Below are 13,042 nucleotides of genomic sequence, written 5' to 3' on the forward strand. Positions count from 1 at the left end.
AACAATTGTGGACATCTTGAAGCATGCGGATACAGCAGACAGGGAGAGATTGAAATGTCCTTAATCACTCCAGCCAGCTGGTCTGTGCATGCTCTGAGGACGCGGCTAAGGATGCCGGCAGCCTTGCGAGGGTTAACACTCTTAAATGACTTACTCACGTCAGCCACGTAGAAGGAGGGCCCACAGTCCTTGGTAGCTGGCTGTGTCGATGGCACTGTGTTATCCTCAAAGCAGACAAAGAAGGTGTTTAGCTTGTCCAGAAGCAAGATGTCTGTGTCCACGACATGGCTTGTTTTCCTTTTGTAGTCCGTGATTGTCTGTAGACCCTGAAACATTTTTCTCGTGTCTGAGCCGTTGAATTGCGACTCCACTTTGTTTCTATACTGATGTTTTGCAGAATACCTACACTGTTTGTATTCAGCCATATTCCCAGTCACCTTGCCATGGTTAAATGCCATGTCGTGGACATTGTTAATCTTGCCATGGTTAATTTTGCGCGAATGCTGCCATCTATCCATGGTTTCTGGTTAGGGTAGGTTTTAATAGTTACAGTGGGTACAACATCTCCTATACACTTCCTGATAAACTCACCGTATCAGTGTAATGGTCGTTGTTATTGTCAGAGCCTACCCGGAACATATTCCAGTCCACGTGATCAAAACAATCTTGAAGTGTGGATTCCGATTGGTCAGACCAGCATTGAATAGTCCTTAGTCCAAGTTCTTCCTGTTTGAGTTTCTGCCTATAGGAATGGAGGAGCAAAATGGAGTTGTGATCAGATTTGCCGAAGGGAGGGCAGTGTTCGAGTTTTTTCTAATGGTTAATTTGCCTGGGGAACAGTTGTTGTTTGGGGTTATCTGCTTTGCTCATAGGCAGAATGGAATATTTTTCCAGAGGGGTTGGGTTAATTGCAGAAGACACATTTTGGTTGAATGCATTCAGTTGTGCAGCTGACTAGGTATCCCCTTTCCCTTACCTGTCCCTTCTATTCAGACAAAGGTTTGAGACAGTTGTTCTGACAGTAGGTCCAGAAGGATTACTTAAGATCAACAGGGAAATGCACAAACCTGTGAAGTTATTCCACTAATAAGAGGAATGTGAGTCCAAACTCTGTGTTCATGACCGAACCACATGTGGGCCCAGTTGGACTCACAGTTCCCCTACAGTATTCACAGAATAGTTGATGTACCTCTTTTGCTTAGAATCCTTGCATCTTCATCCTTCTTTTTCACACCACTGGCTGTGGAATATTATAATAGTTCATTGAATTGACTTCAAGAGCATTTCAGCACCTGTGCCACACTGGACAGCGACCTACATAATGGCTTTGTGATACAGTGAACGTGGACTCTAGACTGACTGGATTTTTACCCATTTTACCCGTTTGTCTTTAGCCTGCTTAATCGTTGGCCAGCAGTGTGCCCAATTGAGCTGATAGTTTTGCTACCAAAACGTGCATACGGACTCAGGAGAGGTGTACATAAGCGTGTTTTTCTTTAACATAATATGTATTCTTCATACATTGTTCTGTATTCTAGGGCCCACTTGGGATGGATGGGAAGCCTGTAAGTACCCATTTTCATCATCTTAATGTTTTGATATGGTGTTGATATTTAGCTCACAGTACAATTTTATACAATACAGCTCTATTCAATGATGTGTTCAATTACCATAAATATTTTATGTGTTCTACTCTTACCATGAATGACTTGTGACGTAATCATTCTGTGATTTAAACCTTGTCTTCCCATATACAGGGTGCTCCTGGTCCCATGGGAAGCCAGGTATGTATGATAATCATCTTATCTGTTAAACTCCCAGTTTTTGATGACCAAACACCAACGTGTCTAGTTATAAGCAGACGTGATGTTGCATAGCTGAACATCTGCCCAAAAAAGATACCATACCGGGCGTCCCGAGTGGCGCAATGGTCTAAGGCACAATTACACAAAAACAATACACTGTAATACATGCAATTTGGAAAATACAACATTTTTACATTGACTTGTAGTAGTGAGTGCATACATTTAATTTCAGTGAGTGCATACATTTCAGATCTGGTCCCCTGTGGGAATCGAACTTGCAAGTTTCATGCTCTACCAACTGAGTCACACGGGACTAATACTACAAAGTTAATAGTTAATGCACACATATTCACAGTCCTTGCGTCCTATTGTCTGACCATGAATAGGGCCTACATCTGTCCTACAGTATGTCCCACTGTTCAGCATGAATGCATGAATGAAAGGAATGGAATGAAATGAACACTCCTCTATTCTCTACCGGTCAGCTCATTATCAGCACCCTCTGGTTAAGGGAGACTTTTTTAACTTGGATTCACCTTGGCAAAGCTGTGCTCCTAGTCTGGAAAGGCCTATCCATTCATCAGTGTGCTATATGAGCCCCTGAAGGCAGGCAGCCCTGAAGGCAGCCCTGTGCATACCTGTGTCTATATCCAAGGGACCACAGCAGGCTGGTCTGCAACATGGGATGAGAGGTGGAAACAATGTCACACACAATAATAAATGGGGTGTGTCTTGACTGAAGTGAGCCTCTGTAAAAAGTACCCCTTTCTTATAAGATTATCTGATTTATTACTTTGTTCTGAAGTCACTTATACACGATCTTAAACACTTTCCCTGCACCTCATTAAGAATTTGCAATTACTTTTGATGGACTAAATGTAACACAGAAGTGCACCGTAATCTTAAGAATTATAGTGCATTCGGAAAGTATTCAGACCCCTTGACGTTTTCCACATTTTGTTAAGTTACAGCCTTATTCTAAAATGAAAAAAAAAAAAAAAAGGTACCCTCATCAATCTACACAAAACAGGCCATAATGACAAAGCAAAAACAGGTTTTTAGAAATGTTGGCAAATGTATCACATTTACATAAGTATTCAGGCCCTTTACTCAGTACTTTGTTGAAGCACCTTTGGCCGCAATTACAGTCTCGAGTCTTCTTAGGTATGACCCTACAAGCTTGGCACACCTGTATTTGGGGAGCTTCTCCCGTTCTTCTTTGCAGATCCTCTCAAGCTCTGTCAAGTTGGGTGGGGAGCGTCGCTGTACAGCTATTTTTAGGTTTCTCCAGAGATCAAGGACATCAGAGACTTGTCCCGAAGCCACTCCTGGGGTATTGTGTTTGGATCGATGAGGAAAAACATGAATTTAATCAATTTTGGAATAAGGCTGTGACGTAACAAAATGTGGGAAAAGCAATGGGGTCTGAATACTTTCCGAATGCACTGTATATGGCATGCATCCCCAGATGTAATTATTAAATTATGTGTACTATATGCAGAGCAAAAAAAGGTTGCAAGACTTGTGTAAAGATGTACTGCGTGTGGAGAGTGAGTGGGTGTTGAGGCTCCTGTTATCTGACAGTACAGTGAAAAGCAGCAGCCCAACCCTCCAACCCCAGTTACATCACTCTGACGTCTATTTACTCCATCTGTGTGAGGATTAAAAATCGCCTGTGTCCGTTCATTCACAAAGCTCATATTAGCAGATACCTTTCATCTCAAACTAAACACACTCTAAGAAGGCCTCATGCGGAAACCTCATCACAGAATGAATTGCAATCATGAGATTCTGTAGAGCGTAACCCTTTGAGGCCTAAGTTTATATGTCCTCCACCCGTTGTAAGAGAGAGAGAGAGTTAATCAGTGAACAAAATCTGTGTACCTCAAACCACCACACAACCCTGAACCCTTCATGAGGTAGAAGGTATGGCTTTCATTTGGGTCTTTAAAGTGAAAGTTTAAATATCTTGGAAGGAATGAGTTTTGTCAGCGATCATCACAGTCCATTATTTCCTTTTTCTCCTCTATTGTCAGGGACTGCTTGGGCCAAAAGGACACAAGGTATGACAAAATATACCTTTTCTATAGTGCAATTAGTCCTATAGAAAAGCTACTTTTTTACATGATTTTTTTTCGTATTTTACCCCCATTTTCTACCCAATTTCAATTTCAAAATTTCCCCTAAAATGACATACGCAAATATAACTGCCTGTAGGTCAGGACCTGAAGCAAGGATATGCATATTCTTGATGCTATTTGAAAGGAAACACTATGAAGTTTGTGGAAATGTGAAATTAATCTAGGAGAATATAACACATTGGATCTGGTAAAAGATAATATAAAGAAAAAAATGTGTTTTCCCACAAAAAATGTTTTCATCATCTTTGAAGAGCAAGAGAACGGCCATTATATCGCTTAGGAGTCTAGGTACAATTTATATTTGGTCACTAGATGGCAGCAGTGTATGTGCAAAGTTTTAGGCTGATCCAATGAACCATTGAATTACTGTTCAAAATGTCAGTTGTATCAATTGGTCAATTGATACATTTTCAAGTACATGACTATAGAGAACATACAAAAATTACACGGTAATAAAACATTTAAGTTTACACACTCTCAGCAATGTCATAAATTATGGTTAATTAGATTCCCTACAGAAAAGACACTAACCTTACACTTCTAGAAGGGGGACACACACACACCCAGTCCCTACATTTTTTATCAAACAAAACTATGCTACATTTTATCTCAAGGGACCCTCAGGATGACAAATCAGTGAAAATTACTGAATGTAAGTACATTCTGTACCTTCAGAGGTGAATGTGTCAAACCAGTTGCCTTGATAAAAGTTTTTTGTTCTTGTGCACTCTCTTCAAACAATAGCATGGTATTTTTTCACTGTAATAGCTACTGTAAATTGGACCGTGCAGTTAGATGAACAAGAATTTAAGTGTTCTGCCCATGTCCTGGGAAATGTTCTTGCTACTTACAACGCCATGCTAATCACATTAGCGTACGTTAGCCCATCCGTCCCGCGGGGAGGGGACACACACACACACACACACACACCAATCCCGTAGACCCCGCACACTTAACAGTTTGCCGTGTATAACAACAATGGTCCACCACCCAAAGAACATCCAGCCAACTTGACACAACTGTGAGAAGCATTGGCGTAAACATGGGCCAGCATCCCTGTGGAACACTTTCAACACCTTGTAGAGCCCATGCCATGACAAATTGAGTCTGTTCTGAGGACAAAGGGGGTGTAACTCAATATTTGGAAAGTGTTCCCAATGTTTTGTATCTTTTATCATTCACCAACACACCAGCATTTTACCAGCTCCACTCTCTCAGGTCAAGTACAATGCTTGTATTCCCCAGCCACACACCCGCTTCCTTTGTTTTAACCCACAGTTTATTCTGTCTACCACATTATAGGGAGAAATATGGATCAGGAATCCAGAAAAAATATATATTTTATACAACATCTGAACCTATCGTAAACCGATAAGTCAACCCTACTGACTCCCCTGTAACCCCCACCCTAACACACTTCTGTTAGAAAAAGGTGCCCTGGGTCGGCCTATTAAATTATTATTTCCTAGTTATTGTATTTAAGCCCAAACTGAAGGGCATTCTGAGGCACTGCTGTTCACTGTCCACATGAGTCTAGTTCTGAAAAGAAAGACCCGGTTACCAGGTCTCCGTGATAAGACAGAAACACATTTTATCTTGCACTGATCCATCGGGCACTAGTCTCCATACTGTTGTCCTCTCTACCGAGGTCAAGGGAAGTAGCACTGCTTCCCAGCCATGTTCAAATATCAAGAAGCAATTGGTTCACCATCAGTCACTCTTTGCTAATAAGGTATTTTACAACGGGTTGTTGGGGCAGATGCATTCCTGTCATTCTGAACCCTCTTATTCTGTCTCAAAGTTGATTATGGCCTGGTTTCTATTGGAGTTCATTGTTTCCTAGTCTGCACTCCAAACTCTTGTTCATGGATACGTACTTTGTAGTGCACAATATCTAACATACGAGGGCACTTGCATGCCCTTTTAGCACTTCAAGGTGTATGTGAATTCGTAGGAGGGTGTCAATACTGATGAGCGTACAGTCTACCATGGTCGTTGTGTCTGTGTAGAGATTTGAGAAAGCAGAGGACATAAATTACACCAGGAAGAATGTGGAATGTGGTTTTAGCCTCTAAACCCAATGCAATTCATATTGACCACAATTCATATTGACACCAATTCATATTGACCCCAATTCATATGGACCACAATTCATATGGACCACAATTCATATTGACCACTTCTCTAAAACAAACATGGACAAGACTGCCAGAATCTCTCCGTGGACGGTTGATATTCATATGAAGGCAATCAGCCACAAGACAACGAGGCCGCTATTGTTTGAGGATTGAAACCAGATGGGATGACTATTGTCTTTGTATGCTCTAGTCAGTTATGGCTGAGTGGCTTTACACATACTAGAACTATGCCAAGACAGGATTTTTGTGCTTACTAACAGATGGATCAATAACCTCAATTCCATCCCTTCACCCCCTCTGTTGTCTCTCACCCTACTCACGCTTGTCTTTCATTATCCCCCTCTTAACCTCTCCTCTTTCCTTCATCCTAATGCTCCTTTCCAACACTGTCCGAACCTCACGTCAGGGACACCCTGCACTCATGGGCTCTGCAGGTGTGCTCAGTAATCAGATTCTCACAGTCAAGGTTTGTCCTACCCCCCTTCCCCAACACTAAATCTCTCTCTCTCTCTCTCTCTCTTGACCGGGTCCTCCGAGTCTCCATCCAGCCTTGCCACTCCCTTCCTTTTTTCTCCTTCTCCCTCTCTTCTGTCAAGCCTATAGAGAATAGTAGAATGTTTCCCATGCCAATAAAGCCCCTTGAATTGAATTGAAATTGAATAGTCAGTTCTGACATCCTCACAACTCTCTGTTTAACCTCTCTCGTACATTCTTTCTTTCTGTTTGTTTTTCTTTCACTCTGTGTCTCTGGTGGCTTCCCTCTCTCCCTTTCTCTCTGCAGTCAGAAATGCCTCCTGAAGCTAGTCTCGGGTGCGTCTCTCGCCCTCTTTCTCTTCTCTCCCTTCAAGCTGGCTTCTCACCCTCTCTTCTTCTATCACTTTCCCTCACTCTTTCACATCTCACACGCATGTTATTGGCCTCAAGCATTTTTATGTTTGCCGCTCTGCAACTTCCAAATGTCTGCTTCAAATGAGAGACAATTATGTCTCTTTGGAAAGTGAGTTTGAATAAATGACCGTGTTTGTGGATGATAATTGGTGGAAAGAATGCCAGTCAGAACTATGGTAATTGGAGAACAAGAATAGCTTGTTGTTTCCTTGACAAAAAACATTGCTGTTAATATGACTGTGTTAATCATCTTGTTTTGAATAAAACCTCATCAAGCATTCAACAGTCTTATAGCATGAATATTATGCATAGCAGCAGTTTAAGCCTCACTGTAAGACTTTGACATTGGCAGGGATAGTTGGCGGCAAATGCCGGACACCTTGTAAAAAGAGGCTACTGTCAGAAAAGTTTTGAATTAACTGTACAGCACATTGATCAAAGTTAAGATATTGAAAGTGGTTCAAGAACTTGTCTGGGGTGTGACAATAAAATTATTCTGCAACTTTTTTTGATTGATAATACTGTGGGAATTGGGATTATTACCTCATCTCATACTTCTCCTTCCATGCCTATACAGGGTGATCAGGGTCAGGCTGGCCCTCCCGGCCCCCCGGGGCCCCCTGGCTCACCAGGCCTCAGAGGACCATCTGGGAACACAGGGAAGGATGGGCCCAGAGGTCACCTTGGGGAGCAGGTAAGACAGCCCTCTCTCCTCCTCTCATCCATGTCGCTACAGTCATCAGTCAGAAGAGGACTGGCCACCCCTCGGAGCCTGGTTCCTCTCTAGGTTTCTTCCTAGTTTCCTGCCTTCTAAGGTTGTTTTTATAGCCACTGTGCTTCTGCCTTTGCATTGCTTGTGCTTTGTTGTTTTTTTGGCTGAGTATCTGTAAAGAACATTGTAAAAAAAAATGATGTCAAAAGGGCTTAAAAAATGTGTTTGGTTGATTGATTTATCTCACTCCCTGCTGAAAAAAACGGTCTGGAGACCAGACTTTGTTGTGTTTTCTCTGGAGACCACCCTTTGTTCATTTTTTCACTAGAGACCAGCCTCCACTTTGGGCCAATGGAATGAGGGGTATCCACCTACTATTACACCTATTACAATTCTAATCATTGTAGCTTATATAAGGGAGCTTTAATGGTGGGAAATCGCCTCGCTATATAGCCCATTGTGCATTGACATTCATATCTCATTGTACAGCCTTACCTATGGATCTTGGTCCATGAATATTAGCTACGATGCTAATCTTTGTAATCAGTGTGTTTCCCTAAGCTGATACCTATGGATCTTGGGTCCATGAAATGCAGTAAGGCTATGCATTGCAATATTAATGTTCTGTACAAAGTAGGTTGACTGGTAAGCTTAATGCGGCTCATTTCACACCGGTTTCAGGGTCCCGCAATAAGTGCTACATCATTTTGATAGATCTTAACAGTTCAAATCAAATCAAATGTTTCTATATAGCCCTTCGTACATCAGCTGATATCTCAAAGTGCTGTACAGAAACCCAGCCTAAAACCACAAACAGCAAGCAATGCAGGTGTAGAATCACAGTGGCTAGGAAAAACTCCCTAGACAGGCCAGATCCTAGGAAGAAACCTAGAGAGGAACCAGGCTATGAGGGGTGGCCAGTCCTCTTCTGGCTGTGCCGGGTGGAGATTATAACAGAACATGGCCAAGATGTTCAAATGTTCATAAATGACCAGTATGGTCAAATAATAATAATCACAGTAGGTGTCGAGGGTGCAGCAAGTCAGCACCTCAGGAGTAAATGTCAGTTGGCTTTTCATAGCCGATCATTAAGGGTATCTCTACCACTCCTGCTGTCTCTAGAGAGTTGAAAACAGCAGGTCTGGGACAGGTAGCATGTCCGGTGAACAGGTCAGGATTCCATAGCCGCAGGCAGAACAGTTGAAACTAGAGCAGCAGCACAGCCAGGTGGACTGGGGACAGCAATGAGTCATCATGCCAGGTAGTCCTGAGGCATGGTCCTAGGGCTCAGGTCCTCCGAGAGAAAGAGAGAATTAGAGAGAGCATACTTAAATTCACACAGGACACCGGATAGGATAGGAGAAGTACTCCAGATATAACAAACTGACCCTAGCCCCCCGACACATAAACTACTGCAGCATAAATACTGGAGGCTGAGACAGGAGGGATCAGGAGACACTGTGGCCCCTTCCAATGATACCCTCGGACAGGGCCAAACAGGATGGATATAACCCCACCCACTTTGCCAAAGCACAGCCCCCACACCACTAGAGGGATATCTTCAAACACCAACTTACCATCCTGAGACAAGGCCGAGTATAGCCCACAAAGATCTCCGCCACGGCACAACCCAAGGGGGGGCGCCAACCCAGACAGGAAGATCACGTCAGTGACTCAACCCACTCAAGTGACGCACCCCTCCTAGGGACGGCATGAAAGAGCACCAGTAAGCCAGTGACTTAGCCCCTGTAATAGGGTTAGAGGCAGAGAATCCCAGTGGAGAGAGGGGAACCGGCCAGGCAGAGACAGCAAGGCCGGTTCATTGCTCCAGAACCTTTCCGTTCACCTTCACACTCCTGGGCCAGACTACACTCAATCATATGACCCACTGAAGAGATGAGTCTTCAGTAAAGACTTAAAGGTTGAGACCGAGTTTGCGTCTCTCACATGGGTAGGCAGACCATTCCATAAAAATGTAGCTTTATAGGAGAAAGCCCTGCCTCCAGCTGTTTGCTTAGAAATTCTAGAGACAATTAGGAGGCCTGCGTCTTGTGACCGTAGCGTACGTGTAGGTATGTACGACAGGACCAAATCAGAGAGATAGGTAGGAGCAAGCCCATGTAATGCTTTGTAGGTTAGCAGTAAAACCTTGAAATCAGCCCTTGCCTTAACAGGAAGCCAGTGTAGGGAGGCTAGCACTGGAGTAATATGATCAAATGTTTTGGTTCTAGTCAGGATTCTAGCAGCCGTATTTAGCACTAACTGAAGTTCATTTAGTGCTTTATCCGATTAGCCGGAAAGTAGAGCATTGCAGTAGTCTAACCTAGAAGTAACAAAAGCATGGATTAATCTTTCTGCATCATTTTTAGACAGAAAGTTTCAGATTTTTGCCGACTGTCCTTGAAACAGTCTTGATATGTTCGTCAAAAGAGAGATCAGAGTCCTGAGTAACGCTGAGGTCCTTCACAGTTTTATTTGAGACGACTGTACAACCATCAAGATTAATTGTCAGATTCAATAGAAGATCTCTTTGTTTCTTGGGACCTAGAACAAGCATCTCTGTTTTGTCCGAGTATAAAAGTAGAACGTTTTCAGCCAGTTGTGTTCTGTGGGTGTCACTGAGTAGGCTGATACCCCATTTCACGGACCCAAGATCCATAGGTAAGGCTGTACATTGCAATATGATTGTAAATATGCACAATAGGCTTTACAGTGAGGTGATTTCCCACAGTTAAAGTTCCATAATATGAGCTTTGACTGATATTTGTGTAAACTCTTTAGAATTGTAATCTGTGGGTGTCACTGATTAGGCTGATACCCCAATTCATGGACCCAAGATCCGTAGATAAGGCTGTAAAGTGCATATAATCAAATCCAATTTATTTGTCACATGCGCCAAATTCAACAGGTGTAGACCTTACAGTGAAATGCTTACTTACAAGCCTTTAACTAACAACGCAGTTGAGAAAAAATGTGTGTTAAGTAACAAATAATTAAACAGCAGCAGTAAAATAACAATAGCGAGGCTATATACAGGGTGTACCGGTGCAGAGTCAATGTGCGGGGGCAGTTAGTCGAGGTATTTGAGGTAATATGTACATGTAGGTAGAGTTAAAGTGACTATGCATAGATAATAACAGAGAGTAGCAGCAGCGTTAAAGGGTGGGGGGGGGGGGGTTAATGCTAATAGTCTGGGTAGCTATTTGATTAGGGGCGGCAGCGTAGCCTAGATCATTGGACTAGTAACCGAAAGGTTGCAAGTTCAAATCCCCGAGCTGACAAGGTACAAATTCTGTTGTTCTGCCCCTGAACAGGCAGTTAACCCACTGTTCCTAGGCCGTCATTGAAAATAAGAATTTGTTCTTAACTGACTTGCCTAGTTAAATAAAGGTAAAATATAAAAAATAAAAATAAAAATTAGCTGTTCAGGAGTCTTATGACTTGGGGGTAGAAGCTGTTAAGAAGTCTTTTGAAACTAGACTTGGCGCTCCGGTACCGCTTGCCGTGCGGTAGCAGAGACTAGGGTGGCTGTAGTGTTTGACAATTTTTAGGGCCTTCCTCTGACACCGCCTGGTATAGAGGTCCTGGATGGCAGGAAGCTTGGCCCCAGTGATGTACTGGGCCGTACGCACTACCCTCTGGTAGTGCCTTGCAGTCGGAGGCCGAGCAGTTGCCATACCATGCAGTGACACAACCAGTCAGGATGATCTCGCTGGTGCAGCTGTAGAACTTTTTGAGGATCTGAGGTCTCCTGAGGAAGAATAGGCTTTGTCGTTCCCTCTTCACGACTGTCTTGGTGTGTTTGGACCATGATAGTTTGTTGGTGATGTGGACACCAAGGAACTTGAAGCTCTCAACCTGCTCCACTGCAACCCCATCATATAAGTCTCCCCCAATACAATTCCAGTCTAATACATCCACAGTGCAATTTAAACATATATGTACTTTTTTGTGACAAATTAACTAATTATTGTCTTTTGTTGAATTTATATAACAACATTCTGACCTTGTTCAGGATTACCTAATGCAAATATGGCATGATTCCATGATTTGTATCAGTTTGAATCACTTTCAACTTTTATTTTGAAGGCGAGATGCAAATTCCACTCGTGTGGCTAATCCTTATGGTGGCTAGCTTCACAAAGGTAGCATATAGCTAGTGCTAAACTATTGCTTAGCATGAGGCTAGCTAGCGAGCTTTCTTACTATTAATTACGGTAAACTAAAACATCTAACTACAAGGATTCAATAGTGCAACATATAAGGATACACATTCTTCTTACCGAACCACATGGCCTTTGTTTTTGAGGTGTTCAGAACAAGGTTAAGGGCAGAGAAAACTTGTTGGACTCTAAGAAAGCTTTTTTGTAAAGAAGAAAGAAGAAGAAAGCTTTTAGCATAAAATCTGGCGAGGGGCCAGCTGAGTATAAGACTGTATCATCTGCATATACAGTGCATTAGGAAAGTATTCAGACCCCTTGACTTTTTCCACATTTTGTTACGTTACAGCCTTATTCTATAATGGATTAAATTGTTTTTTTCCTTCCCCGTCATCAATCTACACACAATACCCCATAATGACAAAGCAAAAACAGGTTTTTAGAAAGTTTTGCAAATATTTAAATAAGAATTCAGACACTTTACTCAGTACTTAGTTAAAGCAACTTGCCAGAGATTACAGCCTCGAGACTTCTTGGGATGACGCTACAAACTTGGCACATCTGTATTTGGGGAGTTTCACCCATTATTTTCTGCAGATACTCTCAAGCTCTGTCAGGTTGGATGGGGAGCGTCGCTGCACAGCTATTTTCAGGTCTCTCCAGAGATGTTTGATCGGGTTCAAGTCCGGGCTCTGGCTGGGCCATTCAAGGACATTCAGAGACTTGTCCCGAAGCCACTCCTGCGTTTTCTTGGTTGTGTGTTTAGGGTTGTTGTCCTGTTGGAAGGTGAACCTTTGCACCAGTCTGAGTTCCTGAGAGCTCTGGAGCAGGTTTTCATCAAGGATCTCTGTGTATTTTGCTTCGTTAATCTTTCCCTCGATACTGACTAGTCTCACAGTCCCTGCCGCTGAAATAATTCCCCACAGCATGATGCTGCCACCATGCTTCACCGTAGGGATGGTACCAGATTTCCTCCAGACGTGACGCTTGGCATTCAGGCCAAAGTTCAATCTTGGTTTCATCAGACCAGAGATTCTTATTTCTCATGGTCTGAGAGTCCTTTAGGTGCCTTTTGAAAGCTTCAAGCGGGCTGTCATGGGCCTTTTGCTGAGGGGTGGCTTCCGTCTGGCCACTCTACCATAAAGGCCTGATTGGTGGAGTACTGCAGAGATGGTTTTTCTTCTGGAAGGTTTTCTCA

At 42.9% G+C, this 13,042-nt stretch overlaps 1 protein-coding gene across 1 annotated transcript in view; it reads left to right on the forward strand.

The window, feature by feature from the left end:
* Positions 1-1,544: 1,544 nt before the first annotated feature.
* The window catches only part of LOC139419624 (collagen alpha-1(XXIII) chain-like), a 38,015-nt gene continuing 26,517 nt past the window's right edge, over positions 1,545-13,042 (forward strand). Inside the window, exons 1-3 of the mRNA XM_071169602.1 lie at positions 1,545-1,565; positions 1,758-1,784; positions 7,550-7,666. Of these exons, the coding sequence (XP_071025703.1) occupies positions 1,551-1,565; positions 1,758-1,784; positions 7,550-7,666 (159 nt within the window). The 5' untranslated portion in view covers positions 1,545-1,550. The remainder of the gene's footprint in view (positions 1,566-1,757; positions 1,785-7,549; positions 7,667-13,042) is intronic.

Source organism: Oncorhynchus clarkii, chromosome 10, assembly GCF_045791955.1.
Source record: "Oncorhynchus clarkii lewisi isolate Uvic-CL-2024 chromosome 10, UVic_Ocla_1.0, whole genome shotgun sequence".
NCBI lineage: Eukaryota > Metazoa > Chordata > Actinopteri > Salmoniformes > Salmonidae > Oncorhynchus > Oncorhynchus clarkii.